At 51.6% G+C, this 19,342-nt stretch overlaps 1 protein-coding gene across 3 annotated transcripts in view; it reads right to left on the reverse strand.

Annotated features, from left to right (window-relative positions):
- Positions 1–19,342, reverse strand: part of RBPMS (RNA binding protein, mRNA processing factor) — a 150,089-nt gene that overhangs the window by 69,477 nt on the left and 61,270 nt on the right. For all 3 annotated transcript variants that reach the window (XM_069104948.1, XM_069104949.1, XM_069104947.1), the window contains exons 2-4: positions 10,447–10,524; positions 8,662–8,700; positions 5,420–5,482 (exon numbers count right to left, since the gene is read on the reverse strand). In XM_069104948.1, the coding sequence (XP_068961049.1) occupies positions 5,420–5,482; positions 8,662–8,700; positions 10,447–10,524 (180 nt within the window). The remainder of the gene's footprint in view (positions 1–5,419; positions 5,483–8,661; positions 8,701–10,446; positions 10,525–19,342) is intronic.

A 19,342-nucleotide genomic window follows, 5' to 3' on the forward strand; every position in this document is an offset into this window, starting at 1 on the left:
GTGTGTGTGTGTGTGTGTGTGTGTGTGTGTGTGTGTGTGTGTGTGTGAACCTCCCCTACTTCCTGCCCTTCCCCTCGGGAAGGATGGAGGTCGACATTTCTGGCCACTTTCGGTCTCTGTACTTCCTCCCTGTTTCCTTTCCCGTAGTCACATTTTCCAGGTTCCAGAGCTGACATGCGAGATGGATGGGAACATCTCTGCCCCTTCTCTGATCCCTGAGCCCTGACAAAGTTCTCTACCAAAGTTCTTCTCCAAGGAAAAGGCAATCTTTCCTTAGAAGGACCCAATCTGTGGGCTCTAGCCTCTGGGAAGAAGGGACAGCCCACAGAGTCCATGGAGAGGCGATGACGTTTAAAGAATCTTGGAGCCCTTAAGAAACAGAATCAAGGGATAGAAGCTGAGAGCTGGCAGGAGCCTCGAAGGCCTTCTGAGCCAAATCTCTCATTTTTCAGAAGAGAGAACTGAGGACCAGGGTGATAAAGTGACTTGGCCAATGCCTTATGGAAAGGTAAGACTGGAACCTGGACCCCTTGAATCCAGGTTCTTCAGTTTCTAGATAAGGAAACAGGTCCAGCTGGGGCAGCGACTCACTGCTGACAGCAACGGTCTCCAGAGCCTCGGGGTCAGTGTTCTTTCAAGTGCAGTGGGCTGGGCACAATCTGGAGTTCAGACTGATCCTAGACCTTCCTCAATAGCTATTTAGAGTGAAAGAATCTGGATATTTCTGGAATGTATAGATTCACAGGTGTTGGAGCCTGAAGGGCCCTGCCGTCATCCAGTCCGACTCATTTTAAAGTTGAGGAAACTGGGGGCAGCTAGGTGGTACAGTGAATACGGCACTGGCCCTGGACTCAGGAGGACCTGAGTTCAAATCTGACCTCAGACACTTAACATTTACTAGCTGTGTGACCTTGGGCAAGTCATTTAGCCCCTGCCCTGCCCTCCCTCCTCCAAAAAGCAAAAAGTAAAGTTGAGGAAACTGAGGCCCAGGGGAGTCACCTGCCAAAACCACAGAGCTGGGCATCCATCCCAGACCCCCGGCTCCTTCCTGGAGCAGGGCCTGGAGCTCACAGAGGAGCCCTAAGAGCCACATCAAGTCACTGACGTCACTGACTACATGGTGGCTTTCAAGTCGAAAGTCAGCATTTATAAACAGGGATAAGCCCCAGATTGTGAGGATGAGCTCATCTGGCAGGCCTCCTCTGCCAAAAGCCCCAGCTGGAATCACGCTAACTGGTCCTCTTCAAGGCCCCGGGATCCTGGAGCCCAGGAGGGTCTTGGGAGGAAAGCAGATGGCGGTGATAAGGTCTGCATGGACCTGGCAGGCTCCAAGAGAGGCTGAGATCAGCCTTCTGGACTTGGGTTAGAGTTCTGCCTGTCAACAAGGTTAGGGTGCTGAGCGGCAAAACCATCTGAGGGCATTCGAGGGACAGGCAGAGGCACTGGGAGGTCCAGGGTCCCTGCTGGAGCCAAAGCCAGCTGCCGTCAGCAGAATCAGCAGCTGGCTAGGCCTTTGTCATCCCGCCCTGCCTCACGCTGACACTCCAGGACCGAGCAGAGACTGGCCATGTGGGCCGCCCCTCCACCTGACAACATGGAGGCCCAGCCGGGCCATCACGCAGGGCTGCTGCAAGCGCAACCTCTAAAAGGTCACTAGCTCCTCCAAGGCTTATGTGCGTGACTGCTCTCCTTACGCCCTCCATCTTCTCCTCTGACCCCACAAGCCTTTCTTGGGCATTCAGTGTCCCTAGGTTCCTCCCAGCTCTGACATCTCCCCTGAATCTGACATCCTCAGAGGCTAGGATTTGGGAGCTCAAGATAGAGTGGGGGTGGGGGTGGGGGTGGGGGGAAGGGGCATGGACTTGAGTGAGAAGCGCCCTGGTCGCGCCATGCCCTCCCCGAAGGGCTCTGCTGCAGGGCCACTATATACCCAAAGCTTTCCCCATTCCTCAGCTAGATGTCTGTGACTCTCCTATTCCAGACCCACAGAACCCCAGGGTCGGAATGCACTTCAGAGACCATCGAGCCTGATCCATATCTGAGTGCCCCTCCCAGCATGCTCAACAAGGGCTCACCCAGCTTCCGCTACAGACCTCCAGGAAGGTAGAGCCTGCCCACTGTCTGCTCCCTAGGGCAAGCAAAGAAACTCTCCCTAACACCAAGCCTGGCCTCTTTACAACTTCTCCCTCCTCCCCTCCTCTTCCTCCCTCCCTGTCTGTCCCTCTCTCTCCCCCTGCCCATCCTTCCTCCTGTCTCGCCCTCTGTCTCTCTCTCTCCCCCTGCCCCATCCTTCCTCCTTTCTCTTTCTGTCTCTCCTTGTCTGTCTCCTCTCCATGTGTCTCTCTCTACTAAAGCAGCCTGTCTTCCATTTTCCTTCTCCCCAATCCCACACCCCTCAGAACCTGAGAAAACCCCCTTCTCACACATCTCTTGCGTCACACACACCAGGGCTTGAAAAACCACACTTGGTCTGTGTGGGGCTGGCACTGGGGGAGAGAAAGGGGTGCTGGCTTCTGCACAGGAGGTGTGCCTGTCACATCCCTGGAAAGGGAGGGGCTGGCTTTTGGTCAAAGGGCCAAGATGATTCTCCAGGAGCTTAGGGCTTGGGGAGGAGGGGGCGCAATAGCTCAAGCTTGACTGTTCCCCCAGCTGACAGGTCAGCAGAAGAATCTGTTATCATTGCTCTGAACTCCTTTACCTAAGGCCTGCTGGCCTGGGGATGGTGGTGGTGGGGTCAGTATGGGGTCCGTGTTAAGGAATGGTCACAAGAGCCTGGTTCCAGAACTGGCAGATTCAGGGTCAAATCTCAGCTCAGCCTAGATCTCCTTCACCAAGGTCCTGGGCCACCCACTGTGGCCTCAGTTTCCTCTTCTGTAAAATGGGATCTCCAATGTCCCTTCCAGTTCCAACAGCCTATGGCCCAACCCCTGCCCTCAATCTGGCTTCCAGTGTAATGAAGGAGAAAAAGGAAAAGAGGGAAACGCCACATGAGCTTGGACAAGAACGAGCCCACACAGATGGCTACTAACTGTGGGCTCGTCCACACCTGGAAGGCCCTCCAGAGCCCTCCATCTACACTGGCCTCAGCATTAGCCGATGCTGCCTTGGGGGAGCCAACTGGTCGGGGAGAAACGTGCTCGACATGCATGTGCCAGACGGAGAAAGACGAGGATATTAAGAAATGACACTGATGGCGGGTGAATGCGATGAAAACGCTAACAACGCCAACGGCTTTCGCAGGCTGCTTTGGCCCCTCACAATAGCGCCATAAAGGGGCATTTCTATAGTCCCCTTTTAGAGGGTTTAACTCAAGGTAAAACAGGTTAAGTGACTTGCCCAGGGTCACCCAGCTAGTAAGTGTCTGAGGCAGGATTTGAGTTCAGGTCTTTCTGACTCCAGGTTGAGCACTACACCCACTACACCACCTATAAAACCTCATTCAATAGCCCTTACCTTGTAGGTAGTCCGTGAGATCACATGAGGCCATATTTGTTAAGGGTTTCATGAAATGCCTGGAATACAGCTGGCATTAATAAATGCTGGCTCCCATCCTCGCTCCCCCCCCCATTATTATCTCATAGAATAAGTAAGCCAAAGGCAAGTCCTAGACCTCAGAACCTCTGGGAAGGAGCCCCAATCGCAACAAGAGACCCTGTCCACTGGCATCCCCAATGGGTAGTCTCCCGCTCTGGCTCAATGACCTTCAGCAGCTGGTGGGAAGCCCACCACCACCCACAGCAGCCCCTCAGAACAACTCTACTACGAGCACCAATACGTGGGAATGAGGGGGGTGGCCAACTGCTGCTGCCTGCCCCGCCCCCACCCACCAGGTCATGGAGGGCCATCACGCTTCTGATTCCTGCCACACGGCTTTGCCAGCATCAGGCTGACTTTCAGTGGGGGTGCTTCTGCTCTTGCCCTGCTTGGACAGAATTCTCCCCCCTGGTGGGAAGCAGGAGGTTTTACCGGACTTTACAGGGGTCACCTGAAAGAGGGAAGCAGAGGCAGTATGTCCAGCAGAGATGGCCAGACCCGCCAGGACTAGGCCGTGTCCAAGCATCTGGGGGTGGGTTCCAGGCTGGCTAAGGGAGAGATGGAACAGCCAAAGGAGAAATCATGGGCCATGCACAGCCCTGCGCTCAACCTCTGACCCTCGGCCAGCTCTCACAGGCAAGGCAGACCAAGCCAAGGAGTGTGGACGGGTCAGTGGAGGCCAGCATTCGGGTCAAGCAGGGAAATGGGGATGGTGACCACCCCCCAGGCTCAGGCTCCATGTCTGTACTCACATCCATATGGCGTACACAGACACACACAGGACACCCCCGAGGAGATCAGTCTTCTAAATGCACTAGAATTTCACATCATCTTAGAAATGAGACTCCTAACATGTCTGCAGCACTCTAAGGTTTGAAAAGCACTGGACACTCTAGGGCAGACCCTCATCACCTGCACTGCTACAACAGCTGCTGGGGGCAGGCTCTGCCTGCCTCGGTTTCTCCCCCCTCCAGCCCGTCTTCCATTAAAGTGCCAAAGTGATTTTCCTAAAGCGCCAGTCCAGTCACGTCACCCCCACACTCAAGAAACTCCCCCAGCTCCCTATGGCCTCTGGGAGAAACAGTTCAGTTCCAAAAATTCACTTCTTTGGAAAGGACTTTAGCAGCTGTCCTGCCTCACCCTCCAAATTTTACAGATGAGGGAAACTTAGGTCCAAAAAGGGCCCCAAGAGACTCGCTGGGCCTCAGGTCGTCCAGCCAGTACCTGGAAGTAGGGACCTCACGGCTCAGTCTTGAGTCTTACAACGGCATGGCAGAGGGAGCCTTCCTCACTGGCCCAGATCCAAGCCTCAGCTCCTTCCATTCATCAAAAGAAAAGGAGCCAAGCTGATGAAACTCAAATTCTAAGAGCATGTGGTGGGCCAGAGGCAGGCATCCTCTCTCAGCCAGATTTCTGGGTGATGGAAGACATCCTGAGCCTGGGGTGGAAAATTCCCTGAATGGGAAGAAAAATTCTTGGCCAGGTCATGGGTCTGAGGCCAGCCCATGGGCATCATTCTCTTTGTGTCTCTGCCCTCATGATCCCCGTTCCACTCATTCAACCAACATCTATGCAGCAGCGAATGTTTACAAAAGCCCCGAGCTCAGGCTACGAACAAGAACAGGTTTGGCTCAGATCATAGTGTCCCTGCCTCATGAACTCGAGGGTCCTCCTGGGCTTGCCAGAGAACATGACCAAAAGTCAAAATGGCGCCCACCAGCCTAGCTCAGGTGGAGAAGACGCTGAGTCCTGTTAGACCCAAAGGCCCTGCTGAGCCTCAGGAGGGAGACAGCGGGCCTCATGATCTGAGCTCTCCCTCTCCTCCCCCACCCGGCCATGGCTGGGCCCCCGCAAAGCCTCAATGCGCCATCGGGCTGGTACTTACATTCAGAGCGTTCTTAGCAGCTTCTGCCTCTGATCGACTATCAAAACTGACAAAGCCGACGGGCTGAGAACAAGAAGAGAGGGGCAGGGTCAGAGCGGGCAGGCTGGGGGATGGCAGGGGCCAGAGTGTGGGGGAGGGGGGGTGGAAAGAGTTTCTGAGGAAGCACTGCCCTCACAAAGGGTGTCATCGGGCAAGACATGCAGCCTTCACTGGGATAAGTTTCTCATTCAATTTTTTAAAAAACATACTGATTTTATACATTTTCAATCCTTCCTAATGATTCTTCCCACCCCCCTCAGAAAAGACCCTCCCCTGCAACAAAGAAATACAGGTAAACAAAAAAAACAAAAGACTTGGCCACGGCCACAGCCGGGATGGATGGCCCCCTTCAGGACCCAGAGTCAGCCTCCCAGGTGCAAGAGGGACGCCCCCATTAATTCTCTCAAGTCACACTGATTCAGTCCAGTGAGGGCTTGGCCAAGTCACTGAAGCAGTTTCCTTCTCTATAAAGGACTGGACAGGATGCATATCTGAGCTCTCTCCAGCCGTAAAGCAAACAGCTACGATTCCAAGTCAGTGTTTCTAGTGGCTTCTAGTGTAGGAGCCATTCACTGTACATGGACAGGCAGGCACGCAGGGGTGACTCAGCATCTCTCCCATAAGAAGGGAGCTATTGTGTGCCAGGACAACTGAGGAATGAGCTAGCCCCTCCCCCAGCCTTCTGCCCCGGGTCCCTCCAGCACAGATCTCCTGACCCATCCCACCTCTGGCCAGGGCCTCCATATATGTGGAAGGGGAAAGGGAAGGGCAGTGGCTAGGAAGCAGACATGATTATGACGAGCCCAGGAAGCAGGTGGTAGAAGGAGCCCCCTGATTTTGCAGCTCAGCGGGGTCTGGGACTTGCCCAGGGTCACAAAGCTTGGTGTTCAGGCCGACATCTCCTGTGGTCCCCACCCCCACCCTGGTGATACCCTAACCGTGGACAAATAGAATCACAAATCACACCTTGACTGGAAGGAAGCCAACCCCTTCTTTCCACTCAGTAGGAAACTGAGGGAGAGCCAGGAGACATGTCCTGCCCCAGTCACAGAGTAAGTTGCTGGGATAAGGACCCAGGTCTCTGGGGGACAGGTTCTCATTCTTTCCAAGCCACAGTAATATGGACAGAGGCTTGCCTTTAACTTAGCCCACAGCCTCTCCAAAGGTCCATACGCGGCAGGATTCATGAGTTATGAGAATGACCGATCATCACCGTAAATGCAGGAAAGCGTGACAGCAACCAGAAAAATGAGGGGTTGGCCCCATGTGATAGTAATGGCAATTAAAGATTCCCCTGTATTGGCTTGGTTTTCAAATTGATTGTGTTAAAACCCAGAGTTTGTTAATCCCACCTGTGGGATGGGCTTGTTGATGTGAAAAGAAAGTCCTGAATTGGGAGGAGCTGGTGATGTAGATTTGGAGAGACAAGAGAGAGGCGGAAGATCTTTTTTGGAAGCTGCACCTCGTGGAGAGAGACTAAGAGAATTGCTGGTGGCCGCTTTGAATTGCCTTGGACTTTTGAGACCTGCCCCCTGAGCTGCCAAGGACTGAGGAGACATGGCTGTTTTGCTGGTACTTTGTCTGTCTGTTTTGATGTTATTTTGCCAGATTTGTCCACTGGTGAAAGACTGTCCTGTTGAAGAAGTCCTGGAACCTGGCTGTTCACTAAGAAGCCCTGAGACTGTCCTGCAGACAGAGAGTGAATACTGTCCACTGGTGAGGGACAGTACTGTTGTTGCAGGGGTCTGGAGACTGTCCGGCAGACAGAATGAATACTGTCCACTGGTGAAGGACAGTGCTGTTGTTGCAGGGGTCTGGGAGCCTTTCTGTTGGTTCAGAAGCCCTGAAGAAGGATTTTCTTGTTGTATGTTTACAGAAATCCTGGGAGAGGGCTTTGCTAATGTGTTCAGGGGTTCTAGGACTGTTCTACAGACAGAGGATATATTCATGAAGGGACTGGCAATATATCTTATGGCCTTGCTAAGCCTTGTCTCCCCAGGAACTAAGATTGCTGAGAACTTGCCTCGTGTCAAGATGAAGAAAAGACCTCCATTTGGGTATTAAGTGCTGTGTTTAAACTTGATGTAACTCTGGGGTAGATTCAATTGTGATCCAGGGGTGGGGAACTTTTGACCTTTTTGTGCTCTGTGATTGACAAATGAATGTATTTTACTTATGTTTGGAAACTAATCTCCATTTGAGAAGAGGGGCTTTGTGGTGGACTTAATTAAGGTATAGCCTAGGGGTGGAGAAGTATTTAGAACAGAGACTTTGTAATTGATTGAATGATTGGAAAGTCCTGGGGTGGGGTAGGCCTTGGAGATTATTTAATCACACTTAGTAAATGCTGTATTTGGAATGATGTCATGTTTTGATCTTCTCTGTTCTGGGTTTGTTACTGAATAAAATAGAGAGCACCTATGCTGGTATTTTGAACCTGGGAAGTTGCCTTTCCTTGGCATTACATTACACCCCACTGACCTCTGAGGCCCCTCATAGCTCTGGCTCGGGGGTCCTCAGTCCCTCTGGGCCTCAGTTTCTCCCATTGTAAAATGAGGGGCTGGCCCCACTGACCTCTGAGGCCCCTCCAAGCTCTGGCTCTGGGGTCCTCAATCCCTCTGGGCCTCAGTTTCTCCCATTGTAAAATGAGGGGTTGGCCCCGCTGACCTCTGAGGCCCCTCCTAGCTCTGGCTCTGGGGTCCTCAGTCCCTTTGGGCCTCAGTTTCTCTCACTGTAAAATGAGGGGCTGGCCCCACTGACCTCTGAGGCCCCTCTCCAAGCTCTGGCTCTGGGGTCCTTAGTCCCTCTGGGCCTCAATTTCTCCCACTGTAAAATGAGGGGCTGGCCCCACTGACCTCTGAGGCCCCTCCAAGCTCTGGCTCTGGGGTCATCTGACTGGTGTTGACAGAGAAGGCACTGCTGGACAGTCTGATAGCCACCCACACAGGAACCATAAAGGGAGAACTCAAAGCCAGGACTACTGAGGCTGCACCCTGCCATCTCACAGGCCCATGGTGGAGGCCTGAGAGGGCAAGGAAGGGAGGGAATTCACTCTCCAGCTTAGTGCTGGTGGCTGACCCATCCCATCCCCAGTGAGGGAGACCTGCCAGCTTATTCCCCGCATGTTCAGGGGGAGCCTCAGAGGCCGAATGCGCTGCCTGGGCAGCTGCCATCTCACCCCAGACCAAAGTGGGGGCCCTTACCTGCTTTGATGTCAGCTTTATTAGAGACCCTTCATAGCCCTGAAAAGAGAGAAGGAAGAGGGGTCAGAACACTGACAGACAAGAGACGTCGCTGGCAACTGCAGATGCGTGCCCAGAACACAAATGTCCCATGGCTGAGCTGGCCTCCAGCCCTTCGCCTGATGGAGGAGGAAATTGAGGCAGGGGGGCTTGCCAGGGCCCCCTGGCTGGGCAGTGGAGAAGCCCCAACCCAAAGCCAGGTGTCGGGCTGCCACCAGGCCAGGTCCCTCCACATCTGACCAGTCAGAAGAGATCGTCCTTCCTTCTACCTCCTCTGCAGAGGGCCTCAGGGTTAGGGGGACATTTTTCCTTATTTTTTTTTAAACAAAAAACCTTTTAAAATAACTTTATTATGAATTTGACAGACATTGACACACTTGAACATCCCCAGATTCCAAGAACAGGGAAGAAGACTAAAATGCATCAGCTTCTGTGGATTCTGCTCTCTGGGGAGGGGAGGGCAGAAGGACTCAGGACATCTCATACCAGGAGGGACCTCAGAGGCCATCTAGGCCAATCCACTCATTTCACAGACAAAGAAACTGAGGCCTGGAAAAGCTAAGTGCCCTCATCGGATGATAGATTCAGCACTGGAAGGGCCCTCAGAGGCAGAAGGGGAGCAGTAGGGGGGCCTTCAAGAGCCTTCCCTGGATGAAGAGGAAGCTGAGGCAGTGGCTAGTGGGCCAGGGTCAGAAGGAGGAGTGGGTCCAGCCCTGCCTCTGTTACCTCCTCTCAAGACCAAACGAGGTGCAGCTGCTGGCCTGCATTGGGGAAGGGAGTCTCCAGACTGGGAACTGCCCCACACCATGAATGCACCTGTAGCCTCTCTCCTACACCCAATAAGAAAATGTGTCCTCTTGGGATCAGAGCCCCAGGCCCTGCCCCTCCAGCAGTGACCAGGGCCAAGCCCAAAGACCCCACTAGGAGGAAGTCACTGACACCAAGCCCAAGGTCAGCCTTCCCAAACACTGGCCAGAAAGCAGCCATGCCGGCATCCCCCATGTGCAGAGCCCAACTCCACAGGAACATGGTTTGCCCCTGCCCCTCCCCATCACTAACCCCATGGGCAAACTCCCAGCCCCTCACTCTCTTCATCCCAAAGCTGCCAATATCTCACCCCTGCCCACCTTGGCCCCACCTAAATAATGGAGTCCCAATCCAGCTCTGCCTCAAACCTCCCTCTGCCCCAATCTATCCAAAGCCCAGCTCTGACCATGTCACTGCCCTGCTCAATGACCTCTGCAGGCTCCCTACTGCCCCCTGCTTCCTACCTTTTCAGGCTCATTACACAAGCCTCTCTTCACATTCTCAAAGAGCCAGGTGAACTGGCCTTCATGCCAGTCTCTCATCTCCAGGCCTTTGCCTAGAATGCTCTCCTCCTCCCCTCGGCCTCTTGGGGAGGGCCTGGTCTCCTTTAAAATTCGGGTTCTAAATGAAATCTTTCTCAGCCCCCCTCCCCCCAAGATGGTGCCTCCCCCATGCTCTCCTCCATACTCCGTACATCCTATGTACATACATACATACGTGCCTACCCTGGCAGGCTGTAAGCTCCTGAGGCAGAGAATCTGTACTTGTCTATCTACAGTACCAAGCACAGTGGCTAGCACACAGTACGTGCATGATAAATGTTGGACAAAGAATCAGAACTGGCAGGTCAGCCTTGGGAGGGGCTCTGCCTATCCCAACTACCAGGGGAGTCCAGGAGACAATGGAACACTGAGTCTGAAACAGACAGCTCATGCATACCTTAAATGGTCTGAAGAGCAGATAAAGCTCCCTAGGCTTGATGTCCAGAGGGAGGCCACTGACAAAGAGGGTCCGGACCTGGGGGAGAAAGGAGAGGTCATCAGGGTAAGGCTGACAAAATCCAAAAACCCCAGGCAAAAAGCTTCCCCCCAGCTTGGGACAGACCATGGGAGCTAAGCAACAGCCCAAGTGTCTGGGGCCCCAGGCTCGGGTGGGACCAGTAAGGAACATCAAACATATGCTACAAAGAAGGCAGAATCAGAGGTCACACCAACCGCAACAATGAACGCTAACTATTCCTGGAAGCAAAAGATGGGCAGGGACAAAGAAGCAAAAGAAAGCTTGTTATTCTTTTCACACGTTTTTTACCTTTTCATAAGGGATAGAAAGTTAGGGTTTTTTTAGATTTCCACGTTTTTCTCAACAGAGAGGCAGGGTGACGGAAGAGGGCTGGAAGGACTAACTGTGATTTCAAAGGATAATGACCCAGCAGGTCACCACTTCCTGATAGAGAGGCAATAGGAAAAGGATAAAGGATGAGGTATAGGGATGGCTAGGTGGCAGTGAATAAAGCACCGGCCCTGGAGTCAGGAGGACCCGAGTTCAAATCCAGCCTCAGACACTTAACACTTACCAGCTGTGTGACCTTGGGCAAGTCACTTAACCCCAATTGCCCTGCCCCCCCCAAAAAAAGAGAAAGGAATGAGGCATATAGTTTTTGAACATGGTCAGTGTGGGAATTTGTTATGCTTGGTTATGCATATGTTACAAGACTCATTTTTTTCCCTCAATGGGGGCAGTGAGAAGGAAAGAAAGTAAATTTTATTCACTAAAAAAAAAATTAAAAAAAAAAAGACTGTGATGGACATGTAGTCAGGAAAACCTACATGACATGTTCCTCAGACATTTACCAGTTCTTGGACCCTGGGCAAGTCACTTCACCTCTCAATGCCTCCCTCTGTTTCTTCATCAGCAAAATGGGGATGACGCTAGCTCTGACATCTTCCTTGTGAGGGTTGCTGAGGCCCAGATAAGTCGATGCTTGTAAAGGGCCCAATAAATGTCAGTCATTGTTCCTACTTAATGTTGATAGTCATTAAAATCCCAATAAAATATTTGTGACTAGGATGATCCCAATACCACTTGGTACCTTTGTGAAATCCTTTCTCAAGGTTTCAGTTCACTGCTTTCTAAGACAAAAAGGGTTGGACTCTACGCTTCTAAGGTTCCTTCAAGCTGAAGTCACTTATCTACTCTGTAAGCCTCAGTTTCCTCATCTGCAAAATGAAGGCATGGGACTTCCCACATCTGTGATCTGATACTGTTACAGTACACACAGGTACATGCATCCCTACACACACCCGCGCATGTGACCATCAGAGCCGATTTAAAGTTCCTGACTACTGTCTCCTCTCCTTATTTCCTTCTTCCCCCCGCCCCACCCTTACTTTGCCCCTCTACAGCAGACATCTATGAAAACCAACTTTATTTTTTTAAACATTTTATTTATTATCATTTCTTTCTTTTTAAATTTTCTGTTCTAAATTCTTTCCCTCCCTTCAACCCTCTCCCACACCCACTAAGAAGGCAAACAATATAAGTTGTACATGTGAAATCGTGCAAAACAGATTTCCATATCAGCCATATTCCTTTTGAAAAGCAAGAAAAAGTGAGAAAATGATACTTCATCTGCACTCGGAGTTTACCAGTCCTCTCTCTGGAGGTAGATGGACCATTTTCATCACGAGTCCTTTGGAATTGTCTTGGATCACTGTATTGCTGAGTATAGCTAAGTCATTCAGAGTTGAACACTGTACAATGTTGCCGTTGCTGTGTACCATGTTCTCCTGGTTCTGCTCTCTTCACTTTGCATCAGTTCACAGAAGTCTTCCCAGTTTTTTTGAAAGCATCTTGCTCATCAGTACAATAGTATTTCATCACAAACACACACCCTAACTTGTTCAGTCATTCCCCAACTGACAGACATCCTCTCGATTTCCAGTTCTTTGCCACCACAAAAAGAGCTTATCCAGATCAATTTTCATAACTAACCAAGGAAGAAGAGAACATGGGAATTAACCCACTCTCTCTGGATCCTCAGTTATATAATACATAAAGGATTTATCAGCTGTTTGGAATACAGGCTATTTCATCCATTAGCATGAATAACCCTAGAACCACAATCTCCTGCCTCCACTGCCCAGTGTACTTCCCCCCATGCCAGGCTAGGGAGCTCGGAGCCATTTTAACACTCAGAAGAGTCGGAGCAGGAGTGGAACCCCCCATGCTTAACCTGACAAGGTTCAGCAGCAGCAGGAATGAGCTGCTATGCCCTCTCAGGGAATGGTGCTGTTTGCTTCATTTAGTCTTTCATTTCTCAGTTAGTTACCACATACTCACAATACAGAATTGTCTAAGACGTTGCCCCTGACCTCAAGGAGTTTAGAGTCAAACAGGGAAGCGAAGAGGGCGATGAACACAAATGTCTGGAATACCAGGAATGTGGGATAAGAACTGTGAGCGTTACAAATTAATAATGGATGGAAGAGACTTGGGCAATGGGAGGCAGCACTGGACTGGTTCTCACAGGCGGGAAGATGCGGGCAGGGATCTGGGTGGGGTAAAGGGCTTTCCAAGAAAGAGTGAAACTACTGATAAAGAGAACATGTGAGGAATAGCAAAGAGCCTGGATAGACAGATGCACAGGGGTATTGCTAGAGGGAAGTAGATTGGGACCTGGTTGTTGAAGGCCTTGAATGCCAGGCAACGCAATTTGAGCTTTATTTTAAATTTGTCAGGAGAGTCAGAAAAGGAGATGAAGGAGCCTTCAGAGGGTGTAACAGTATGGCATCACCATGGAGGAAGGTGGCGCAGAGTCTAAGGCAGGAAAGGAGTGACCTACCCTGGGAAAGAGAGAACAAGCTATTTCTTCTCTATGCAAATATTAAAAAGAATCTTTATTTCCTAGCCTCCCAGATCTCTCTGTACTTCTACATTTCTCAATCCATCAATACTAAAAATACAATTATTATCACTGTGAGGACCAAGAAAATGTTCTGATTTACAAGGCACCCCTTGTATGAACAGATGAGAATTAATTCCCCAGATAAATCTGTACAATGGCCACAGTAATATAGGCAAAACAATGCAGTGACTAGTCTGGAATTGGAAGACTGACCAGGAAGAGAGGTGGTGGCCAGGGGGAAAGAAGGAGAATACTTTGACATAAATGGCCAAGACATGGCATTGGGGGGAGGGGGGGAGGTCTATCTGTCCTCTGTAACAAAAGGGCTCTACTGGGGGCAGGGAGGCATCGATTAAACATTTTTTAAATGAAAGAGGGGAAGTGCTTCCCATGATCAAAGGTTAGCGACAAGTGGCCGAACACAACAACCAGAGCTTTCAAATTCACCTCCTCTCAAGCTGAAAATTCCTTTCCAGGGCCACGGGACTGGTTTTGCTGCATTCCAGCCCGGGCTGACCAGGAAAGCAGCAGATAACATCCAAGGGTTACAGTGAGTCTGAGGGAAGGGCCACCACATGCCCCACATTAGCTTGGGTTGTACCAGAAAACAGAGAGCACTCATTCGTCTCCCAGCGACCCCGCTGCCCCCCGTCTCCATGACCCCAGTTTTAGCCCAGAAATAGAGCCGTCTGTGGCCCAACAAGGTCCCCCACGCTCTGAGGACGACGTCTGTGTGTCTACGTCCCCCCAGTGCAGGTTCCTCTATCCCCTCCCTGACCCCCTGAATGGCTTCTTTCCGTTGTCCTCCCAGCCTGGGTCCAAAGGGAACCGGAGGTCTGATGACCCTCAGGGTAAGCCTACAATTTAGAAGCCAGAAGCTGAGTGTCACTTCATTCATCTTCTCTCAACAAGTATTTTGTGGCCTGGACCAAAAGCTGGGTCCTCAGCCACAAGGAGGGTCCAGGATCCGCTGGGTTTCTAGGGCTTTAGTATTGCCACAGCTCTTTAAGGACACCCTGAGAACAACTTGACTCAGTTTCTTTTCTATTACATGAACAAAGTTCAGCTCCCTGTGCTAAGGAGGGCATCCCAGACCATGGTGGATGATACCCAGTGGAGAACAAGCCCCCGCCCTAGACACGGCTATCAGTCAGTCAATGAACAATTATTAAGGGCCTTCTAGGTACGTGTCAGGCTCCATGCTAAGTACTGGGGATCCCAAATCAGGTCACTTGGGGAGGTGCTGGCCAAAGGGAGGCAGGCAGGAGAACAGGGCAAAGTACAGCCCTTCTCCTCTGGGAGGCCTTCTCTTCCTGGTCCCAGAACGATGCCTTCCCCCCAGGCTCCATCTTCCTGGCCATCTCCTCACCCATCTCCTCACCTGAAAGGGCCTGTCCTTTGGGCCAGATCATCACAGGGACAGAGTTAAGGCCCAGAGCTGGGGTTTTATCGGCCCAAACAACTGTTTCTCTCCCAGTTCAAGCCTGCCCCTTGTCCACAACATTAGGAATTTACTGTCAAGTGATTTCTTCAGAGCCACAGAGCCAGGAAGGGTCTCAGAGCCAGGCCCTCCAGACGCTGAGGCCAGCTCTAACCACTGGGCAAAGCTGCCTGTCTCATTATACTGGAGACAAAACACTACATGCTGTTGCTAGGCCAAGCTAGCAACCTTTAGTACTTGGGACAACTTTGGCCCAGGGAGGGCGGAGGAAGGAGGGAGGAAGAGAAGGGAAAGGGGAGAGAAAGAGGGAGGGAGAGGTCAAGAGGAAGGGGGAGAGGGGAGAAGAACACACAGACATAAATGCATACTCTTCTGTAGGACAGGAAGGCTGGCCACAGCGACCTCTGGGTCTGCATCCCAATAACCTGGGATGGGCCAAGAACATCCCAGACATGGCCTGACTATGAGAATTACAAGACATCAGCCCAGGTCTCCTTGGGGAAACCGAGAATGCTTCCATCCATCCCCAGACAAAACCATCCCACTTCCATGCTGTGCTGGCCAAGGACTGCCCAATGACCTCATGTACAACTGGCCTTCCTGAGGGGCCAGAACGGGGGCAGGGGGGAATGACTAAGTGCTTGGTGAGGTCCACAGGAATACGGGATGGCCTTGGGGGGGGGGGGGGGGGGGGGAAGGTGGCATGAGCAGAGGCATGGAGGCAAGAGAGGGTGGGTCCAGGAAGTACAAGTAAAGCACTTAGTGGGAGGTAGAGCGGCATCAGCTGAAAGGCTGGAGAGATGAGAGAGACAGCACAAATTCACAAAGAGCCTTGAATGCAAATCAAAAGTCTGAACTTGCCTTAAGAGGCAATAGGAGGTCCTGAAGATTTCTGAGTAACATTAATATTCAAAGGTTAAAAGTCATAGAAATTATCCAGGAAGCTTTATAAACTTCTTGGTCAATGTTCTTATTCTACTCTTTTCAACCTCGTTGAGTGTATGTGGTCTATGTCCCACCTTTGCCCAGGCCATGCCTTGGGCCTGGAATGCTCTCACTCCTCCCCCCTGGCCTCTTAGACTAACACATGGCTTCTTCCAGGCTCATCTTACGTCTGGTCTGCTAGGGGAAGCCTTCCCCCGACAGCATCTCCCTTTGCCATCTCTGTACCTCATCTGTATTTTGCAGCTTTACAGTTATTTATTACTATTAGAATGTCAGCTCCCTGAGGGCAGCAACCATGTCTTTGTCTTTCTTTGTACCTCCAGGGCTTAGCACTGTGCCTGGAAAATAGTAAGTGCTTCCTAAATGCCTGCGGACCCACTGACTGCCTGACAGGTTAGGAGTCTGAGCTCAGCCCACAAGACCCCTCCCTTCACCCACCATCACCCCGCACACAAACAAGAGAAAATCCAGGATCCATCTATAAGAAAGTGCTGTCTGCTTTCTCACCACCAACATGATGAACATACATTAAGCCAAGAATGGCATATTGTAAAACGAGAAAGGGGGCTGCAGCTCAGGGCGCCCAGGGCCAGCTTACATTCGAGGCCAGCTCAAGGACACAGCCCTGGCACACGAGACCACCTGTCTTGCCTCACCAACCCTGCCATCTCCGAGCTTTGCTGTAATGCAAGGGCCACCTGTGACCTGGGCAGTAGGGATGCCTTTAGGACTGGGAGGGGGAGTGCAGGGTACCCAAGAGGCGCAATGTGGCAGACAAGCTTTTCAGGAAAGCTTTTAGGGAAACTTCACCTGGCCAGAGAAACGAGTTCAACAAAACAGACTAACACCTTGAAGCTGGCATCAGAACTGCCAGGCCCCTGGGCCCACGGCATGGCAGCTCTCTGGGAGCACCCCCCACCCAGCCTTGCACCTTCTGTCACTGCCATTTCAAGAAAGGAAGCAAGCCCAGCCCAAGCTCAAGCTCTTACCTGGCCCTCTGGACCAGTGACCCATGATAATGCCATCCCACCCAAGTTCCTAGCAAGTTACAACTTGACATCAGTAACCGGTCCTGTGTCCTGCCCTCCCACTAGCAGAGAGGGTAGGGGCCGAATAGGTAACTCTAGGGGAGCCCCAAGACAAAGCTAACTCTTTCCCCAGGGGCCAGCCACACTTACAGAGGAAGGCCATCAAGGCACAGGGAGGGCAGTGGCTGAGCAAGAACGGCAGACGTTTTTCTAATGCCATAACCACACAATGAAAGCATGGACCACCACAATTTCTAACTGTGTGTGCTGAAGGCACAAGGCCACCTCCCCATGATGAATAACAGTTTTGTCCAGAAAGGATGTCCTCCACCAAGGAAATGAGGTCATAGGGCAAGAGCAAGGGGTAATCAATGGACAGCTCAAGGGACACACCTGTGCTTACCAAAGGGACGAGACCAGGAGGGTGGCATCAGCCATCTGGGCAAGGGCAGGGCCAGAAAGGCTCCCAGTCCAAGCAGAACCTGCCATGTCCAACAGAGGCCCTGCAATGTCCCCAAGGGCTCGTTGGGCACAAACTCCTGTTCTAATTATTATTAGATAGTGAGTATTAGATTATATTTATATTCTATTATTATAACCAGCATTTTAATAGCAATTTAAGGCTTTACATACACCTCATTTCGTCTCTACAACAACCATGAGAGGTGGGTGCTATTATTGGCCTCCTTTCACAGTTGAGGAAACTGAGGCAGGCAGAATTAGCTGGTGAATAAGGCTGGATTTGAACTCAGGCCTCCCTGACTCCAGATCCAGCACTCTATTCCCCATACCACCTAGTAAGAAGGTCCACAGTACTCAGAAGGTGAAGCTCCTTAAACTTCAGGCTGAGAAGCCTGTATTTTATCCCAGAAGTAATGGGGAACCACCGCAAGTCTGTGAGCAGAGGAAGGACATGTGCCTAAGGGAGATTCTTTTGGCAGTTATGTAAAGGGTGGATTGGGAAAAGAGAGTGACTGGCCTCAGGGAGACAGACCAAGGAAAGGGCTACTACCGGAGTCCAAGAAGGAAGCCAGAGCTGGGTGATAGCCTGGTCAGTGGGAGGGCGCTGGAGTCAGATAAACAGTCCTTGGTAACTGGATGCATCTGGGGGGGAAGGGGAGAGGAGAAATCAAAGATGACTTGGAGGTTGTGACCCTGAGTAACTGGGAGAACATGGTTTTCATCAACAGAAAGAGGTTAAGAGACACAGTTCTCAGAAGGGAAAACAGTAAGTTCCTTTTTGGACAAATTGAATTTGAGATAGCCATGGGGCATCCAGAAAGAAGCAGCGGCCAACATGGGGCTGGAATTCAGAGGTCAGCTGAGACTCCTGGTGACGCTGCAGAGAAAAGATGCAGCACAGGGCAAGTACTGACCGGCAGATTCCAAGGTTAGCAACCAATCACCAAGTGTGTGTGTACGTGTGTGTGTACATGTGTGTGTGGGGGGGGAGAGGGAAGGTGGAAGAGGAAGGGAGAAGGGGAGAGACAGAGGTGGGGGTACAGAGGGAGAGGGAGAGACAGAGAGAAAAGGAGAGAGAGACAGAGAGAGAGGAGAGACAAAGAGAGAGACAGAGAGAGAGAAGAGAGAGAGAAGAGAGGGGGGAGGGGAGAAAAAAAGAGAGGAGAAGAGAAGGATGAGAGAGGGAGGGAGAGAGGGAGGGGGGGAAAGAAGAGAGGGAGAAAGGGGAAGGGAGAGGATAGAGGGAGGAGAGGGAGAGGGGGGAGAGAGACAGGGGGAGAGGGGGAGGGAGAGACAGAGAGAGAGAGAGAGAGAGAGAGACAGAGAGACAGAGAGACAGAGAGACAGAGAGAGAGAGACAGAGAGAGACAGAGAGAGCGCACACTGGGTACTGGGCCCTAGAAATGCAGAGACAGCAACCACAGCAGCCTCTTATCTTCCAGACTCCAGGGAGGGACAGCACACGTTCATGGAGAGTGAATGCAGGGTAATGGGGCAGAAATCCCCAGGGAAGGTGAGAAGGGAGGTTCCAAGCTCCCAGAAAAATCAGAAAAGGCCTCCCCCTCCCCCAGCTGAGCCCTGAAGGGGGCCAGGGCTGATTCAAAGGGGCAGAAATGAAGAGAGAGAAGACTCCTTGTCTGGAGGCTGCTTTGGCGCAAGGGCAGAGTGCCCAATGGGGGTGATCATCAGGAAAGATAGGCTAGAGCCAGACAAAGAGGGGCTTAAAATGCCCAGTAGGGGCTTTTGGATTTTGTTTGCCCTAAAGGTAATGGGGGAGCCAAAGGAGCTTCAGAAGGAGGGGCAGAAGATGCATTTGGAGACTAGAGAAAGAGGGAAGGAAGCCCAGTGGGTTCCAGGGATTTGGCCATAATGGGAAGGAGAGTTCTGGAAGGGCGATTTAAAGGCGAGGCAGAGTCAGGTGGGTGGTTTGGGAGAGGGAGGAAGTCAGCAGAGAGAGAACTGGGCTGACAGAGGAGAGGGGAGAGCAATCTCTGGAAGAGAGAAGGGGTGGGATAAGGACACACGATGAGATTGGCTTTGGCAAAGAGGAAGGGG

This window comes from Petaurus breviceps, unplaced genomic scaffold (assembly GCF_028583685.1).
Source record: "Petaurus breviceps papuanus isolate PSGF00001 unplaced genomic scaffold, PetGlider_PUasm1.0 689, whole genome shotgun sequence".
In the NCBI taxonomy this organism is placed as follows: Eukaryota; Metazoa; Chordata; class Mammalia; order Diprotodontia; family Petauridae; genus Petaurus; species Petaurus breviceps.